Source organism: Entelurus aequoreus, linkage group LG05 (assembly GCF_033978785.1).
Source record: "Entelurus aequoreus isolate RoL-2023_Sb linkage group LG05, RoL_Eaeq_v1.1, whole genome shotgun sequence".
In the NCBI taxonomy this organism is placed as follows: domain Eukaryota; kingdom Metazoa; phylum Chordata; class Actinopteri; order Syngnathiformes; family Syngnathidae; genus Entelurus; species Entelurus aequoreus.
The window spans coordinates 77,019,298-77,038,847 of NC_084735.1; the positions used below are offsets into that span (position 1 = coordinate 77,019,298).

A 19,550-nucleotide genomic window follows, 5' to 3' on the forward strand; every position below is an offset into this window, starting at 1 on the left:
CTGGGACTGCTGTGTTACCATGGCGATGCAGCAACTTTTTTTTAATTTTTAAAGGAAGACGTAAGAATAAAAATAAAATAGTTTGCACAGAGCAACAAAATTGCGAATTTCAATTTATGAGCTATGAAAAAAAAAAAGAATTGTGTAGCACAGTGTTTTTCAACCACTGAGCAGTCTGGTGTGCCGTGGGAGATTATCTAATTGCACCTATTTGGGTTAAAAATATTTTTTGCAAAACAGTAATTATAGTCTGCAAATGATGTGTTGTTGTTGAGTGTCGGTGCTGTCTAGAGCTCTGTAGAGTAACCGTGTAATACTCTTCCATATCAGTAGGTGGCAGCCGGTAGCTAATTGCTTTGTGGATGTCAGAAACAGCGGGAAGCAGCGTGCAGGTAAAAAGGTATATAATGCTCAAACCAAGAATAAACAAAAGGTGAGTGCCCCTAAGAAAAGGCATTGAAGCTTAGGAAAGGCTATGCAGAACGAAACTAAAACTGAACTGGCTACAAAGTAAACAAAAGCAGAATGCTGGACGACAGCAAAGACTTACTGTGGAGCAAAGACGGCGTCCACAATGTACATCTGAACATGACATGACAATCAACAATGTCCCCACAAAGAAGGATAAAAACAACTGAAATATTCTTGATTGCTAAAAACAAGTAGATGCGGGAAATATCGCTCAAAGGAAGACATCGAACTGCTACAGGAAAATACCAAAAAAAAGAGAAAAAACCACCAAAATAGGAGCACAAGACAAGAACTAAAACACTACACACAGGAAAAAAGCAAAAAACTCCAAATAAATCAGGGTGTGATGTGACAGGTGGTGACAGTACACCTACTTTGAGACAAGATCTATATTGATGCATGGTTGCATGGATCCACTTTAAAATCCTCCTCCTCACCCACAAAGCCCTCCACAACCAGGCCCCCTGCTACCTCACCAACCTGCTTCACCGCCATACCCCTTCACGCAGCCTCCGCTCCTCCGACGCCAACCTCCTCTCCCCACCACTCAGAACCAAGCTCCGGACCTGAGGTGATAGAGCCTTCTCCATCGCTAATCCCACCCTCTGGAACTCTCTCCCCAAACCCATCCGTGACTGCTCAGACATTCCTACCTTCAAAAGCCTTCTCAAAACACACCTATACCAAATAACATGTATTATCATTATTATGGTTGGTTATGGTTTAAATTAATATCCAACAATTGCGACAACGACTTTTTACTGTCAACTGAGTTTCGTTTTTGAATGATTTCTGTTGGTGGTGTGCCTTTTTCAACGCAAAAATGTGCCTTGGCTCAAAAGAGGTTGAAAAACACTGGTGTAGCAAGCATAGACATCTTATAAGTAGACGCAGCATTGGCTGCTGTGACGCGAGAAATTCGGCCGCCATCTTGAAGTGGTGATGAGGAGCCGGCGAGCAGCCGAAACTGACAGTTGACAGGTAGAAAACAAAGATGCCGGGCTGGTGTTCGGCGTTTTCCTGCTCAAATGAGCAAACTGTTGAAAATAGGAATCGGGGGATTACTTTTCACAAGTAAGATTTAAACGTTAACGTACTACTGGTTGTATTTTGTGAAAATAATATTACCACAGAGTTGAGAAGGAGCAAAGATCTTCAGTGGTACTGAAATAGTAGCCATAATAGAATTGCTTGTCAATTAAATTAATTACATTTAAAAATGTCATACTTGAATAACAAAGTTGAAATAAATGATGACGATAAAGATTGTACAAGCCAAATTGGTGGTTTTAGCTTATATAAAGACTTCCAGGTGTTAATATATGTTTATGTTTAAGTATTTGGCAGACGCTTTTATCCAGAGCGACATACATAAAAAATACATATAAAACAATCACTGTAAACATGATCATTTAAGGGAATAATGTAATACAAAAGATCAATTACAAAGTGTCAAGACAGAATAAACTCTCTGCTGCTGCAGCAACAGAGATACAGTTTATAAGATATATAGATATCTAATGTATTCATACATTGTTTATGTAGGATATACGCATGTATATATAACCTAATCATATTGTTACTTCAATTTAAAAATAGAAGACCGTTTTTTTTCCCTTCTCTGAGATTATATTCCCAGTTTTGATCTCGAACGTCTGGTCACTTATAGAATATAAGAATATTCTATTACTGTCAAGCAAACTATGAAAAATAAAACACGCCAAAACATGTGTCCTTTATCATAGCTACATGTATGACAAAAAAACACCGCGTGAAAATTAGTGGTATTCAGTGAGATAAGATTAATTAAATGCGCTGACAGTTCATTGAGTGGAGCGGATCACCACTCCAAGATGGCGGCCCCGCGTCTCGTCAGCGCCAGTAGGCAGTAGCGCTCGATGCTGCGTCTACTTATAAGATGTCTATGGTAGCAAGTGTGTGTCTTTTTACTGCAATTGTACTGGCTTTCAGGCTCACTAAACTACACTACCCATGATGCATTGCGACTTCCTTGGTTGTATGTCATCAGCATCGGCCGCGTCAAGCATGACTTAAAAATAACTGTTAAAAGGGTATTAGTATTTGTTTCCTTTTTCAACTCCATAAACCACATAGCGAGCCTCAAGAAAGTCAGTCCGTGCTGTACGACATGTCCTTCTAATCCGACAAAAACGACCTCACCAGGCGGCGAGGTCGCCCAAACTGAGCTAGCAACGATGCTACAAACACGAGTAGCTCGCTCTCCTGCTCGCTTGCTTGATTGACAGCTACTTCAAGTTTGAATTTAAACTTCTTCTTTTTTTAAACTCGCTGTTTCTCGACAATGAGAGACTATCATGGTGCTCCTGAGAGAAGGGATGTGTCCTGGACTGGATGAAGTTTTACTACGCCGCTTGCGAGACGCTCATATTAAAACAGGTTGGTGTATGGGCCTGCTCAGTGACGTAGTAGTGCAAGCATTCCTCTTAACTGAAAAGCTGAAATTAACGTGATTCTCCTTTTCTTGCTCCCACAGTGGAAGACCTGGTCTCGTCCAGCACTGAAGAGCTTGCAGAGAAATGTTCGGTGTCATACACGGTATTTAATGTCACATTTTAGAGGGAGAACATGACGGGTTTGCAGAGTAATTGTCCAACAGAGTGGTTCAAAATGACCAGAGGTGGGTAGAGTAGCCAGAAATGGTACTCAAGTAAAAGTACTGTTACTTTAGAGATTTATTACTCAAGTAAAAGTAAGGAGTAGTCACCCAAATATTTACTTGAGTAAAAGTAAAAAGTATGTTGTGAAAAAACTACTCAAGTACTGAGTAACTGATGAGTAACCTGTTCGTTTAATGATGACGGCAACAAATAATGCACAAAAACATAAAAATAGCAATGAGCAAATTCAGAGCCAGGAATATCTCTTAAGCAACTAAAACTTAGACTTAGACTTCCTTTTTATTGTCATTAAAATTTGAACTTTACAGTACAGATAAGAATGACGTTTCGTTGCATTAGCTCATGCTGGTGCAGGATAAAAAAGCAATAAGGTGCAGATATAAATAAATAAATAGGTTACTGTACAGATAAATATATTGCACTTTTTCATATGCATCCGCGTTTATGGATGTATGTTATATTGTCTTTTTTATTCCAGCGAGTTAATCCATTTTGGGGGGAGTTGAGGGGATAATTATGATGCGTTCAAGAGCAAACAATAATATATATTAAAGGCCTACTGAAATGAATTTTTTTTATTTAAACGGGGATAGCAGATCTATTCTATGTGTCATACTTGATCATTTCGCGATATTGCCATATTTTTGCTGAAAGGATTTAGTATAGAACAACGACGATAAAGATTGCAACTTTTGGTATCTGATAAAAAAAAGGCTTGCACCTACCGGAAGTAGCGTGACGTAGTCAGTTGAACATATACGCAAAGTTCCCTATTGTTTACAATGATGGCCGCATGAAGTGAGAGAGATTCGGACCGAGAAAGCGACAATTTCCCCATTAATTTGAGCGAGGATGAAAGATTTGTGGATGAGTAAAGTGCAAGTGAAGGACTAGTGGGGAGTTGAAGCTATTCAGATAGGGAAGATGCTGTGAGAGCCGGGGGTGACCTGATATTCAGCTGGGAATGACTACAACAGTAAATAAACACAAGACATATATATACTCTATTAGCCACAACACAACCAGGCTTATATTTAATATGCCACAAATTAATCCTGCATAAAAACACCTGCGTGTTTGTTATGCTAGCTCCTAGCTCCTCTGCTAGCTCCTAGCTCCATAGAACACGCCAATACAATTCAAACACCTGATCAACACACACAATCACTCAGCCCAAAAGACCGTTTACCTAACCCAAGGTTCATAAAGCTTATATATTTTTAAAAAGTTACGTACGTGACGCGCACATACGGTCAAGTTATCGAATGTTTAGCAGCCAAGGCTGCATACTCACGGTACCTGATATTCAGCTGGGAATGACTACAACAGTAAATAAACACAAGACATATATATACTCTATTAGCCACAACACAACCAGGCTTATATTTAATATGCCACAAATTAATCCTGCATAATAACACCTGCGTGTTTGTTATGCTAGCTCCTAGCTCCTCTGCTAGCTCCTAGCTCCATAGAACACGCCAATACAATTCAAACACCTGATCAACACACACAATCACTCAGCCCAAAAGACCGTTCACCTAACCCAAGGTTCATAAAGCTTATATATTTTTAAAAAGTTACGTACGTGACGCGCACTTACGGTACGGTACGTGTTATGCTAGCTCCTAGCTCCTCTGCTAGCTCCTAGCTCCATAGAACACGCCAATACAATTCAAACACATGATCAACACACACAATCACTCAGCCCAAAAGACCGTTCACCTAACCCAAGGTTCATAAAGCTTATATATTTTAAAAAAGTTACGTACATACGCAAAAAAAAGCCAAAGCTGCATACTCACAGTAGCACGTCTGCGTCTTTGTCATCCAAATCAAAGTAATCCTGGTAAGAGTCTGTGTTGTCCCAGTTCTCTACAGGCGTCTGTGTATCCAAATCAAAAGTCCTCCTGGTTAGAGTCTCTGTTATCCGAGTTCTTCCATCTTGACTGCATCTTTCGGGAATGTAAACAAAGAAGCGCCGGCTGTGTACTGTTGTGGCTGACTACGTTCGAAAAATACGTCCATTTCGCACCGACAACTTTCTTCTTTGCTTGCTTGGCTTCCTTCTCCATAATGCAATGAACATGATTGAAACAGATTCACGAACACAGATGTCCAGAATACTGTGGAATTATGAAATGAAAACAGAGCTTTTTCGTATCGGCTTCAATGTGGAAGGCATACCCGTGTTCGCCGGGCTACGTCACACGCATACGTCATCCTCAGAGGCGTTTCGAACCGGAAGTTTAGCGGCAAATTTAAAATGTCACTTTATAAGTTAACCCGGCCGTATTGGCATGTGTTATAATGTTAAGATTTCAACATTGATATATAAACTATCAGACTGCGTGGTCGGTAGTAGTGGGTTTCAGTAGGCCTTTAAATAATAATACATTAACATAAAAAAAATTAAGGCAAATTGAGCCACAATAACTTAACAGCACCATTGGCTCAGTAGGCAGAGATTACAAAGGAAAATAAAAAGTTAGCCTTTACGCAAACCATAAACTGATAATTTTTGAATGAAAGAAACTGCTGTTCTGAATGTGTCCAATGGATGTCGCAATAGCAATTATTTGTGTCTTTGTAGATGATACTACATATGTACCAGTGACGTGCGGTGAACTATACACCAGGTGAGGCATAGATACTATAGGACAGTGTTTTTCAACCACTGTGCTGCGGCCGTGAGATACAGTCTGGTGTGCCGTGGGAGATAATCTAATTTCACATATTTGGGTTAAAAAATTTTTTTGCAAACCAGTAATTATAGTCTGCAAATTAAGTGTTGTTGTTGTTGTTGAGTGTCGGTGCTGTCTAGAGCTCGGCAGAGTAACCGTGTAATACTCTTCCATATCAGTAGGTGGCAGCCGGTAGCTAATTGCTTTGTAAATGCAGGTAAAAAGGTGTCTTATGCTTAAACCAAAAATAAACAAAAGGTGAGTGCCCTTAAGAAAAGGCATTGAAGCTTAGGGAAGGCTATGCAGAACGAAACTAAAACTGAACTGGCTACAAAGTAAACAAAAAACAGAATGCTGGATGACAGCAAAAACTTACTGTGGAGCAAAGACGGCGTCCACAATGTACATCCGAACATGACATGACAATCAACAATGTCCACACAAAGAAGGATAAAAACAACTGAAATATTCTTGATTGCTATAACAAAGTAGATGCGGGAAATATCGCTCAAAGGAAGACATGAAACTGCTACAGGAAAATACCAAAAAAAGAGAAAAAGCCACCAAAATAGGAGCGCAAGACAAGAACTAAAACACTACACACAGGAAAACAGCAAAAAACTCAAAATAAGTCACGGCGTGATGTGACAGGTCGTGACAGTACACCTAGTTTGAGACAAGAGCTATATTGATGCATGGTTGCTTATGGTTTATAGTCATATCCAACAATTGCGACAATGACTTTTAACTGTCAACTGAGTTTATGATTTCTCCCGGTGGTGTGCCTCCGGATTTTCTCAACGCAAAAAATGTGCCTTGCCTCAAAAAAGGTTGAAAAACACTGCTTTAGGAAATGTTTTTCTTTTCTTTTTTTATTTAAAGTCATATGTGCAGCTCTAATCACTGTTGATTTAGGTTGCACATTAAAGTAACAGGAAAAAGAAGGGAGTTATTCGCTTTCATAAAAACGTTATCATAATGATTTTATGATATGATAAATGGGTCCAAAAAGTATTTGATAAAGTTGTTATTAAATACAGTTTGGTCCCATTTGCTTGAGTGTATCTTACCTTTTCTGTATTTGTATCGGAAGCAGCAAGTGGCTAGAGTGTCCGCCCTGAGATGGGTAGGTTGTGAGTTCAAACCCCGGCCGAGTCATACCAAAGACTATAAAAATGGGACCCATTACCTCCCTGCTTGGCACTCAGCATCAAGGGTTGGAATTGGGGGTTAAAGGCCTACTGAAATGAATTTTTTTTATTTAAACGGGGATAGCAGATCTATTCTATGTGTCATACTTGATCATTTCGCGATATTGCCATATTTTTGCTGAAAGGATTTAGTATAGAACAACGACGATAAAGATTGCAACTTTTGGTATCTGAAAAAAAAAGGCTTGCCCCTACCGGAAGTAGCGTGACGTAGTCAGTTGAACATATACGCAAAGTTCCCTATTGTTTACAATGATGGCCGCATGAAGTGAGAGAGATTCGGACAGAGAAAGCGACAATTTCCCCATTAATTTGAGCGAGGATGAAAGATTTGTGGATGAGTAAAGTGCAAGTGAAGGACTAGTGGGGAGTTGAAGCTATTCAGATAGGGAAGATGCTGTGAGAGCCGGGGGTGACCTGATATTCAGCTGGGAATGACTACAACAGTAAATAAACACAAGACATATATATACTCTATTAGCCACAACACAACCAGGCTTATATTTAATATGCCACAAATTAATCCTGCATAAAAACACCTGCGTGTTTGTTATGCTAGCTCCTAGCTCCTCTGCTAGCTCCTAGCTCCATAGAACACGCCAATACAATTCAAACACCTGATCAACACACACAATCACTCAGCCCAAAAGACCGTTCACCTAACCCAAGGTTCATAAAGCTTATATATTTTTAAAAAGTTACGTACGTGACGCGCACATACGGTCAAGCTATCAAATGTTTAGCAGCCAAGGCTGCATACTCACGGTACCTGATATTCAGCTGGGAATGACTACAACAGTAAATAAACACAAGACATATATATACTCTATTAGCCACAACACAACCAGGCTTATATTTAATATGCCACAAATTAATCCTGCATAAAAACACCTGCGTGTTTGTTACGCTAGCTCCTAGCTCCTCTGCTAGCTCCTAGCTCCATAGAACACGCCAATACAATTCAAACACCTGATCAACACACACAATCACTCAGCCCAAAAGACCGTTCACCTAACCCAAGGTTCATAAAGCTTATATATTTTAAAAAAGTTACGTACATACGCAAAAAAAAGTTGCGCACATACGGTCAAGCGATCAAATGTTTAGAAGCCAAAGCTGCATACTCACAGTAGCACGTCTCCGTCTTTGTCATCCAAATCAAAGTAATCCTGGTAAGAGTCTGTGTTGTCCCAGTTCTCTACAGGCGTCTGTGTATCGAAGTCAAAAGTCCTCCTGGTTAGAGTCTCTGTTATCCGAGTTCTTCCATCTTGACTGCATCTTCCGGGAATGTAAACAAAGACGCGCCGGCTGTGTACTGTTGTTGCTGACTACGTTCGAAAAATACGTCCATTTCGCACCGACAACTTTCTTCTTTGCTTGCTCAGCTTCCTTCTCCATAATGCAATGAACATGATTGCAACAGATTCACGAACACAGATGTCCAGAATACTGTGGAATTATGAAATGAAAACAGAGCTTTTTCGTATTGGCTTCAATGTGGAAGGCATATCCGTGTTCCCCGGGTTACGTCACGCGCATACGGCATCCTCAGAGGCGTTTCGAACCGGAAGTTTAGCGGCAAATTTAAAATGTCACTTTATAAGTTAACCCGGCCGTATTGGCTTGTGTTATAATGTTAAGATTTCATCATTGATATATAAACTATCAGACTGCGTGGTCGGTAGTAGTGGGTTTCAGTAGGCCTTTAAATCACCAAAAATGATTCCCGGGGGCGGCACCGCTGCTGCCCACTGCTCCCCTCACTTCCCAGGGGGTGAACAAGGGGATGGGTCAAATGCAGAGGACAAATTTCACCACACCTAGTGTGTGTGTGACAATCATTGGTACTTTAGCTTTAACTTTAACTTTAACAGACAGCGTGGCGAAGTGGGTAGAGTGGCCGTGCCAGCAATCGGACGGTTGCTGGTTACTGGGGTTCAATCCCCACCTTCTACCATCCTAGTCACGTCCGTTGTGTCCTTGGGCAAGACACTTCACCCTTGCTCCTGATGGCTGCTGGTAGCGCCTTGCATGGCAGCTCCCGCCATCAGTGTGTGAATGTGTGTGTGAATGGGTGAATGTGGAAATACTGTCAAAGCGCTTTGAGTACCTTGAAGGTAGAAAAGCGCTATACAAGTATAACCCATTTATCATTATTTATTATTTATAACAGCTATCCTCCATGAAAACGTGCTTTGTATGATCACATTCATATTGTCCCAGAAAATCCGGGAGGGTTGGCAAGTATGATCTATGTGCACACAAACATATTATTCTCCCAAGTTTTAATGGTGTCAGATAATGTCTGTGCTATACACACGCGGCAAGTTAACTTTCGGTCTTGATCTCTGCCAAGGCTTGGCAGCAAGGGAAACAAAAGCATGTGACAAGTGCAACCATTTTAGAGAAGGCTGCGGAATTAAGACAGCTCGGTCTCCCCTCCAGCGCTGCTATTGCTATTGTTTGTACTTACTCCTTTGTATAGAATAAATTGTTCATCTTTAATTCTAGTCACATCTCATTATTTAGGCAGCCTTAGGCCCCTTCTACACTAAGGTTATCCAGGGTAAATCCACTTAACCTTATCCATGTCCGCACACACACACACACACACACAATGGTCGTTTAAGACACCCCCCTCCCTGCCCCCCCTCCCCTCCATCGGCGCAACGCGACCTGGTACGCATGCGCGAAAGTGTATTCTTACCCTGTGTTTCAATGTAGACTATTGCCACATTTCTTTTAACAGTAAATCTTGCTTGCCTCACCATCAGCAGCTGTTAGACTATTGTAGTGAATCACACCTGAGCCATCATACATGAATCATATCTTTAATGGACATGTGAAAGTTAACCATGTAATAAAGAGCATTTTACAACAATCATAGATAGCTGTTCAGGAAATTGGCGGTCGTACTTGACGGTCGCAACCACTTCATGGTTTCACGATAGTTATGGAGTACCAAACAAGACGTTGAGTAATCGCTCGACATACATCACGGACAATAACTAGTAATAGTCTGCTTTGCCAGTCCAAATGTATTCGCTGGTTTTCGTAGTCTTCCCTCGTCCACGGGAGCCCGCATTGTTGTTGTCTCTCTTTCGACAAATGGACAAAGTTTTTCACTAAGTAGAATCACAGCTGACCTGGACATTCGAAAGTTCTCTTGCCGTTCCTGTGGCACAACACACTCGTTGACAAACATATCCCACCAGGCTGCCGATCTTCCAGGCCTTAACCAAAACCGTCGCTCAACCGTCTAATGTTGCCGTCTGAGATGTGTTGTATCCGAAAAAGCTGCAATCGCGCGTTTGCTTCTCTTAAGGTATTCTTGTGTGATTTCCACACGGGAATGTCTAGATGACTCACCTCCATCTTTCTGACGTCACTTCCTCTCCGAACTCCGTTTGTAAACGATCAATGAGTCCATACAAAGCTAATAGCCCGAGATTAAATAAATAGATGGCGCATTACTTGTGTAAAAAATTGTCCGAGGAGGGGGGCCTTAAACGCTGGTTTAGTGTGGCTGAAACGGGGGCTTAGGCTAAATAATTATTCATTTAAGGGGTTATCCGGCTTAGTGTAGACATAGCCTTAGAAATGAAGAATCTGGTAGAACTCTTCCCTGGAAAAGGGAGGGTACTGCTCCGCCAAGTCAACTACAAAATCGGTTATGTTTTGGATGATTTCTTTTTTTTGTTCCCAAAACACTCAAGTTGAAGTACCGCTGTACAATGAAACAAGAAAATATGAATTAAACAACACCAATTATTTTGGTTTGATTTTTGTCCGATTTCAAGTAAATACATACCCAGTATCGCTGATAAGATACATTTTACTTTCACTTTTTAAGCCCAATAAATGATCAAGTGATTTAAAAAAAAAAATTATTAATTAACACAAAGTGTTTTTAATCAACACAATTATAATGAATTTACCAATATTTAACATAGCTATACCAGCAAACATTTGTCTGAGCAAAATAAAGTCAATCGTGTAGTCGGACTTGTTTCAAACTCAAAGTGTCATGCAAATTTTGATTAAATCGGCTGCAGTTTTCTGACCTCAATGGGGTTTTTTTGCATGCGTGACCAGTGGACAAACTAACTGGTCAGAAAGCGTCAACTCGGTCGCTTGGATGGAGCCAAAAGAGCTGGGGGCAGTGTTGGGAAAGCACTATTCAACCCTCCCCCCTTGATAAAATGTCAGGTTTGGGAGGTCTCACATGGAGGAATATAGAAAACCGTAAAGGCAATATGAAATATTTGTGGCGCCTTAACCTTGCAGTTTGGATTATTAAAGGGTAAACATAGTTGTTTGTCGCAGAGACAATGACCACAACTATCCAAATAAAACTTGTATTTTTAGGATATATTCTAGGGTTTGCTTTTTGACCTCTTCTACTCACACAAATATTCATAACCTCTCCCAAAGTGCTGCGCTGGGCCTTGTTTCATGATTACGGGTGCTCTTACATTTCAGAAAAAGTTTGTTGGGGGAACTATTTATGATGAAGTTTACGCTCTGCAGCCCGTGAGGTCAGGCTGAGATTTTATTTTTCAGCATCTCTCCTCGCTGCAAATGATGAAAGAGCAAAAGGGCTTGCATGTCTTGGTGGGTTCAAGCTACTAATGAATGCTATAAATCAGGGGTGTCCAAACGTTGCCCTTTTAAGGGCCGCTACAACAAATCGAAGCATGCGAGCGCCATTTTGATATTTGGAATTTAGAAAACAGGCTAAAACCAATCCAACGTTGTTACTCTAGAAGTGTGTGTATATGTATGTGTCTATATATATTAGAGCTGTCAAAGATAACGCGTTAAATTTAAAGTTAAAGTACCACTAGGTGTGGTGAAATTACCCTTGTTCCACCCCCTGGGAGATCAGGGGAGCAGTGAGAAGCAGCGGTGGCAGCGCTCAGGGATAATTTGGTGATTTAACCCCCAATTACAACCCTTAAAGCTGAGTGCCAAACAGGGAGGTAATGGGTCCCCTTTTTATAGTCTTTGGTATGACTCGGCCGGGGTTTGAACTCATGACCTTCCAGTCTCAGGGCGGATACTCTAACCACAAGGCCACTGAGCAGGCAATTTAACTATAGCCAAGTTAACTATACATTTCAATAACGGCACTAATTTTTTTAACAGGCGATTTACACACACGCGTCCTTTTTGACCCTTGGGCCGTGCTGTAGCGGGGGACACTTGGCTGCAGTTCACTAGTTAGTGATGAGCCACAAGCGGGAAAATAGCGAGCAGAAATGGACAACGAAAAGGGGATATTATGGTAACATCAGGTTCAAAGCCATGGCAAGTTGTTCTCTTGACAAGAAAGGACTATTTTTCACCATGAGACGAGGCGACATCACTGCAGCAAATGCCTGCTGTGCATTCGTTCAGAGGTGGGTGGTGCTTGCACAGTTGAGGTGCTGTCATAACATAAAATGTAGATTGTTACTTTGACTGCTTTAGTAAGTAAGATGACATAAAAGCTCAACAGAAAAGAAAGACCGTAGGCAGGACGTTGATTGCAAACAGTCGATCCGACATCAAAACATGTCAACACTTTCTGAAAATAATCACACTCTTTTTTTCAAAATAAAAGCGCTATGCTATACATCCGCTTTATCTACATTAACAAAATAAAAATATTTAGCTTTATGATCATGCTTTGTCAAAGATGTTTTGTAATTTTATTGTGATATTCGCACCAAAAAATACTAGTGCGTCAGTTGAGGCATATGCTGTGTGAAAAAAGACGGCACCATTGCAGCAATACTACTTTGTTTAAGGAAACACTAGATTTTTGTTCTTTTATTTAGTGCTGTATTGATCCAATGTTGTGCAGGTGTACCTAATTTAGTGACCGGCTGAATCTATATACTGTGAATCAGTGTTAACTTTGTTGACTAAAACTGTTTGTCTTTGTGATCGACAACGACTTACTTTGACGAAATTAGGATGATAACGATTGACTAAAACAATGACAAAATTAATTGATAATATAGTCAACGAATAAAAACGAGACTAAGATTGACAGACAATATCCAAATATATTTGATTTTGTCTGTAGGTGGGTGTGAGAAAATAGCCAATCACAGTTGCATGTGGGACAGGGGCGGGTGGAAAAGCACAAAGGGTATCCAATCAGAACTAGCAACTTTTAAATTGACACTGTTTTGATTGTTCACCTGGAAAACAAGACGCAATACAAGACGTCAATACAATGTCTTCTACACTCAAAAGAAAGAGAAGAGAAGTCATGGACGCACAAATTCTAAAGCCTAAATTTGTATAACCCATTTACTTCTCATTTGTAGCAGTAGACAACAAAACAACTTGTAAACCTTGTGGCTTAATTTTCTCGGGTAAAAGTACAACCCAACTTGAAGCACCATCTGCAAGCTAACCATCGGGACGTCTAGGCAACAGTAAGTAGGCCAAAGCTAATATTTGGAAAAATCTCATACTGTACCGAATCACTGTTACTATTAAAGATGATAGAGCAGGAGCGAGGTCGCTTAAATCATGTCCACTTGTCCGAAAAATACTTACTTAAAAACAAACTACTTTTGTAGTACGCCATGATGCCGCGATTTTACCCGCCAATATAATAAGCAAGATACCTGAACAGTGCACTTTATGATATATATCCTCACCACACTGTTCGGATATTAATTGCACAACTTGACAACCCAAAAGAAGATATTTGTCATTTTTCAAGCTAATAACAAGAAAGACAGCCATGTGAGACATACAGTATTGGTCTTTAACACTGGTTGCTGTATTTACACGGGACGGTGACCAAGAAGATGCAAATTATTATGCACTCAGTGTAGTTATACACAATATAGAATAAAACTAGTTAATTTCTTCATATGACCATAAACATGCACACATATTTTCATGCACTGTACACTGGCGCTGAGTGTTCTTTTTTGAACACACTATAGATCAGTGATATTTTTTTATTGTCATAATTGTCCAAATAGATGGTAGACCTTCATGATAAAATGTACACATTACATTTTAATAATGGAACAGAAAGTAGTTACAATGTTATTTTACATAATATAAAACATATGATTTCTCTAGGTTATGTACTCCAAATTGCCACAATTCATGTGTACAACTTTGTATGTAAATAATGTAACACTGAATTATAGCAACTCTCAATACATTCTTAATTTTAAGGTTGAGTGGCAAATACATGTTTATGTTCCGTTTCCCTTATTTCCTGTTAAATAAATACTATTATTTTAATACAAGTGTACGCATTGTGCATAATTTAATTTTACCATCCGCTCAGAGCAAGTGAATACGTTGTACCCCGCCGTGCACCTAGCTCTACCCAGCCAGTTTGCTTAATAAAATTGTGGACGATCTGCTCGACAATTTTTATAATACACTCTCTTGAATTCACTTTCGGAAATTAACCCAATAAAAGTCTGAGGCTTAAATTAGTCTCTTAGTCTGAATTGATTCTGAAATAATGTGATGCACCATATTCAGATTTATTGAAATGCATCTGTTATGCAGAGTTGATTTAATAAGTTGTAAAGTAATTGTATTTAACCTTAATAAACTGGATGGATGGATGGAAAAATGGTATTAAGACAACTTCGAAGATACTTTATACTTTATATTTTAGTCAACAAAATTTACTGCAATTCTAGTCGACTAAAATGTTGAGGAATTTGAGTAAAAAAAGACTAGAACTAAATACATTTAGATGACTAAAATATGACTAAAATCTATTTTTGTCAAAAGACTAAAACTAAATTAAAAACTGTTGGGCTATATTTTAACAGTATACATTTTCAAAAGATAAAATATGATGCTTTTGGAGAAATTGCAGAAAGTTGTTTATAAATTTGACTGTGAAGCAAAAATTACGCGCAATGTATCCCAAAGCATATCCAATAAATATTTTCTAGACCACAATAAATTATTGATTATTTTAGTAATCGAGTAATTTATCGATTAGTTTAATTTAGTAATCGAATAAAACAAAACATTTTTTAGCGTCAATCACTATTTTGAGGAAAATATTTGAAATTGAAAAAAATTCTGCCTTCTCTTCATTCTTTTTTTTCTAAATGCACATTAACATTGGGGAGGGAAAAAAAGCTCTTTGCAGTTCGCCACCACACAGATCACAGCACCCACACACCACCACTTTCATGTGCCGTATGTCCGCCTATTTTAATTTCCAGGCCCACCTGTGTGAAGTTGGCCTTTCTTAATCTGCAATTGCAAATATAAAAATAACACTGCTACTTTTGTGCCGTAAAAATTGTTGTTTGTGCTGTTACGGTTTAAGTAATTTTAAAATACATTTTCTGACTAAAGATGACATCCAGCCCCCCCCCCTTGTCAAAATCTCCCCAAATAAGTCCCATTTGTTTGTGCTGGTTTCTGCTGCAAACATTTTTGTTTAACAATTATATATTTTTTTGTTGTCATTAGTTTGGGGAGATTTTGACAAAAAAAACTATAAAACTTTATTAACATAAAAACTAAAGTAGTTAGACAAAATATTTGCATCACAAACAGCACAAACGTTTGGGACAAGTTTGCAGGTAGTTTGACAAGTTGGGGGTGGGGAGCAGGGGTGCTGGTTATGAATCGTAAAATGTTAACATAAAAACTAATAATATGACGAAAATGTTGCAGCACAAACCAATGGGACAAGTTTGGTGAGAGTTTGACATGGTTGTGGGCTGGTTATGAATAATAACATGTTTATAAGATAAAAACTTTAAATGTCAATAAAAACTACAATAGACAAAAAAAATTGCAACACAAGCATAGCACAAATTAATGGGACACGTTCAGGGAGGTTTTGACAAGGTGAGGGGCTGGTTATGAATAATAAGACGTGAGTCACATAAAAACTATTACAGACAAAAACTTTTTGCAGCACATATAAATGGCAGTGTTATTTTACAATTTGCAAGAATAAAAGGAGCCAATGTCACACAAGTGTTACATCTATTGGAGAAAAAAATGGTTCTGAATAAAATGGAGAGCCACCTTAGAGGTTCCCCTATGTAAAGAACATCTCAGAGTTTCACTACAATTTTTTTAGACTAAATCTTCTCTCGGCAACTGACCGAAAGGAAGATTTATGTTTAGAGAGAAAAAAAACCCTGTCTTCTGAGTCTGTGAACATTTCCACTAATTGGGACCCAGCAGATTTGCCAAAGTTGCCTGACTACTTTTCTACGTTTGGACTTTTATACAGAAAGTCCTATGTGACAGGAAGAAGAGTCTCATCAAAATACAAGTGGTCTTCTGCATTAAATGTGCTCCAATCCAGATAAAGCTGTCACTTCATGGTGTATATGTAATATGTGTGTGTGTGTGCGTGTAGGGTAGCTATAATGAACAAGTATATGTGCTACCTGTTAGCGACCATAGCACTGACCCCCTGCGCTCTAATGAGCATGTAGCCTAGCAGCGCTCGGCAGCTTGTACCCTGTAGCATTTATCCATTAATTAACCGCTTAAACTGGGTTCGTGAGTGACAGTGACTTCACATCCTACAAAAAGGTCAAATGTCATGGTTGTCTTTCAGGCTCTGCTAACAATCCGCAGAGTGCTGCTGGCACAGCACGCCGCCTTCCCGGTGTCGGGCGCCGATCTCTACGATGAACTGCTCAGCTCCACCGCCATTTTGTCCACTGGGAATCCCAAGTAAGAGAATTGTCATTATTTTGTATAGACGGGACTAAGACAGTTTTTTTTCCCACCATGATAGGTAAAGACGAGGTATTCTGCAGTGTGTGACGTATTAGCACCCGACACTCATCAGTCTAGCCCTGTTGTGTTGGATGCAAAGGTCATGTTTCTATTAGAGAGCCACATTATTTTGTTTTTAACACCTGTTTATTGGGTTTTTACAGACATACAATTGACAAAAGTAAACACAAATACTTCATAAGCTGTTTTCCCCGCGTGTGCGCGTGCGTGTGTGTGTAAATAATGATACTAAAAAAAAGAGAAAATAATAGTAATAACAATAATAATAAATAAATACAATAAAGAAAAAAGACAGAATAATGAAACACAGACAGCTGCCTTCCTGGATGGCTTTAGAGAGATATAACAAACACACACACACACACCTCAACCCTGCCCCCCCAACCCCGCCCACCTCAACCTCCTCATGCTCTCTCAGGGAGAGCATGTCCCAAATTCCAAGCTGCTGTTTTGAGGCATGTTAAAAAAAATAATGCACTTTGTGACTTCAATATGTCACATGGCAGTGCCATGTTGGCATTTTTTTCCATAACTTGAGTTGATTTATTTTGGAAGACCTTGTTACATTGTTTAATGCATCCAGTGGGGCATCACAACAAAATTAGGCATAATATAATGTGTTAATTCCACGACTGTATATATCGGTATCGGTCGATATCGGAATCGGTAATTAAGAGTTGGACAATATCGGAATATCGAATATCGGCAAAAAAGCCATTATCGGACATCTCTACCAAGTACAGGTCTAAGCTTAGGATGAATTTGCACTAACTATTGTGTTGTGTTGCTTCTTATTTGTAATTATTCAAAGCCGATTTGTTGTGTATGCAGCGGCAGTTGAACCGAATGTGACAGTGTGTCATAACTACCACGATCAGATGGATAAAAAAATACCGATAGCATTACCGTTAGCCCAGAAGCTTCACGGTCCAGGAGGACCGACCCAATTAGGAATCAGTACTCTGTATACTTCCCTAACTAGTAGTGTTCCTCGAGGTTCCATTTTAGGTCCTCTCTTTTTCATCATTTGGTTATTTAACTGGTGGCCCGTCAGTTCAGTTTATAAAACTTGTGAGAAATTCGACATTTTTGCAGCAGATTCTTAAAAACACTAAAGTGCTCTCATTGAAATGATCTCTTGACTAGCGTTTTTGCAGAAGATCCTAAAAATCAGCACAGCTCTCCTGTAACTCAAACAACTAAGAGACTAAAATCAAATGTCTACTGTAGAGGACGCTGGTTCTCTGAACTACACAGAATAAGACTAATAGTTAAGTGATAAGTCTGGTCCCCGGGGTCCTTAGCTTTCTGGAAATGTGGCCCCTAAAGAGGTTAGTTGAACATCCCGGCTTTTAGTCAAAAACTGCCACCACGTCAATATTGTTGTTCAGACTTGTGTCCCTATTTAATGTGTGAGACATTTAAATCCTTTTTTTTTTTTTTAGGTTGTAAGTATATTCCACAGCACGGCGCCCAATCAATCAAAGCGGTGTCATGTCAGCGTGCGTCAAATTGAATTTGCATCGAGCCGTGCCACTAGTAGAATATTCATCAGAGCGTTTCCACTGCATGTGTGCGTGCGCCATCATCCCCCGCACGACAGCGGAGCCTCCAAAGACTCCACTTTGTCCAATTGAGGCCCTTTAAAGCAGCTAAAACAACCACCACTGGCAACTAAATCTTTGAATGCATTTTTTTTTTTTTAAACGTTGGATTACGGAGTATCCTTCCTGTCGCTAACACTTTTACCTCCAGCAGGGCACACAAAGGCGCCTGAATTAAATTGTCATTATTGGTTTATTGTTACACTTTTTTAAGTCCTCTAGCTCAGCCTAAATGAGGCTGTGTTGTGGACTCAAACTGGGATGTAGCTTGGCTGCCCTCTAGTGGTAAAAACATAAACAGCCAGTCTTGTAGATTAAAAGCCTGTTGGATGTGTTTGGTGAGGCCACTCTATTAGGTACGCCTGCGCTACAAGTTCTCTATCAAAACTGATAATCCTTTGTTTTCATATATTTGATATTGTGGTTGTAGTTTGTACTGCATGACACTGATAGCTGCTTGAACAATTGTATTAACAGTACAATTATTAAAAATATCACTAAAGTAACATTATTATAACAAATTTAATTTTACTATGTATCAATTTTATTTCACCCCAGTTTTTGTCATTTTTTTAAAGTCATGTTATGAACCAATTATAACTTAGTGTTGCAGTACTGCTACCTCTAAAGCGGTGAGCAAGGCAGTACAAGAAGTAGCCGGTATTTTATTTTTTTCACATTCAAGTGTCAAGAATCAAACAACAAGATTACGGTATTTTTGAGCGTGTTCAAAAAGTAGCCTACTTATATACACACACTGAAACTTTCTAACCAAACTTTATTTAAAGACATAAATAAACAGATATAAAATGTACTTTATGTATTCATATTTACCAGTCTGTCCTAAGAAAGCACAGTCTGTAAGGTCAATGTGTAGAAACACAGCACTCTGTTTATATAAGTTTAGATTGGTTATATATATTATGAGACCCTGAGAGAGAAACACATATCAAAACTACAATCATTGTCTTTAACTCTATCACTACAAGTGAAAAATCTGGGTGTCGTTTTTGACTCTGACCTTAGTTTTATACCACGTATAAAAAATATAACAAAAATGGGTTTTTATCATCTTAAGAATATGGCCAGAGTTCGACCAATTCTCTCTCAGGGCAACACGGAGACGCTAATGCATGCTTTTATTACAAGTCGTAT

General features: G+C 39.2%; 1 protein-coding gene across 2 annotated transcripts in view; it reads left to right on the top strand.

Moving 5' to 3' along the window:
* Positions 1-19,550, top strand: part of rad51d (RAD51 paralog D) — a 41,795-nt gene that overhangs the window by 428 nt on the left and 21,817 nt on the right. For both annotated transcript variants that reach the window (XM_062048949.1, XM_062048947.1), the window contains exons 1-3: positions 1-2,889; positions 2,987-3,048; positions 16,607-16,725. The exon at positions 1-2,889 is cut by the window's left edge. In XM_062048949.1, the coding sequence (XP_061904933.1) occupies positions 2,808-2,889; positions 2,987-3,048; positions 16,607-16,725 (263 nt within the window). In that variant the 5' untranslated portion in view covers positions 1-2,807. The remainder of the gene's footprint in view (positions 2,890-2,986; positions 3,049-16,606; positions 16,726-19,550) is intronic.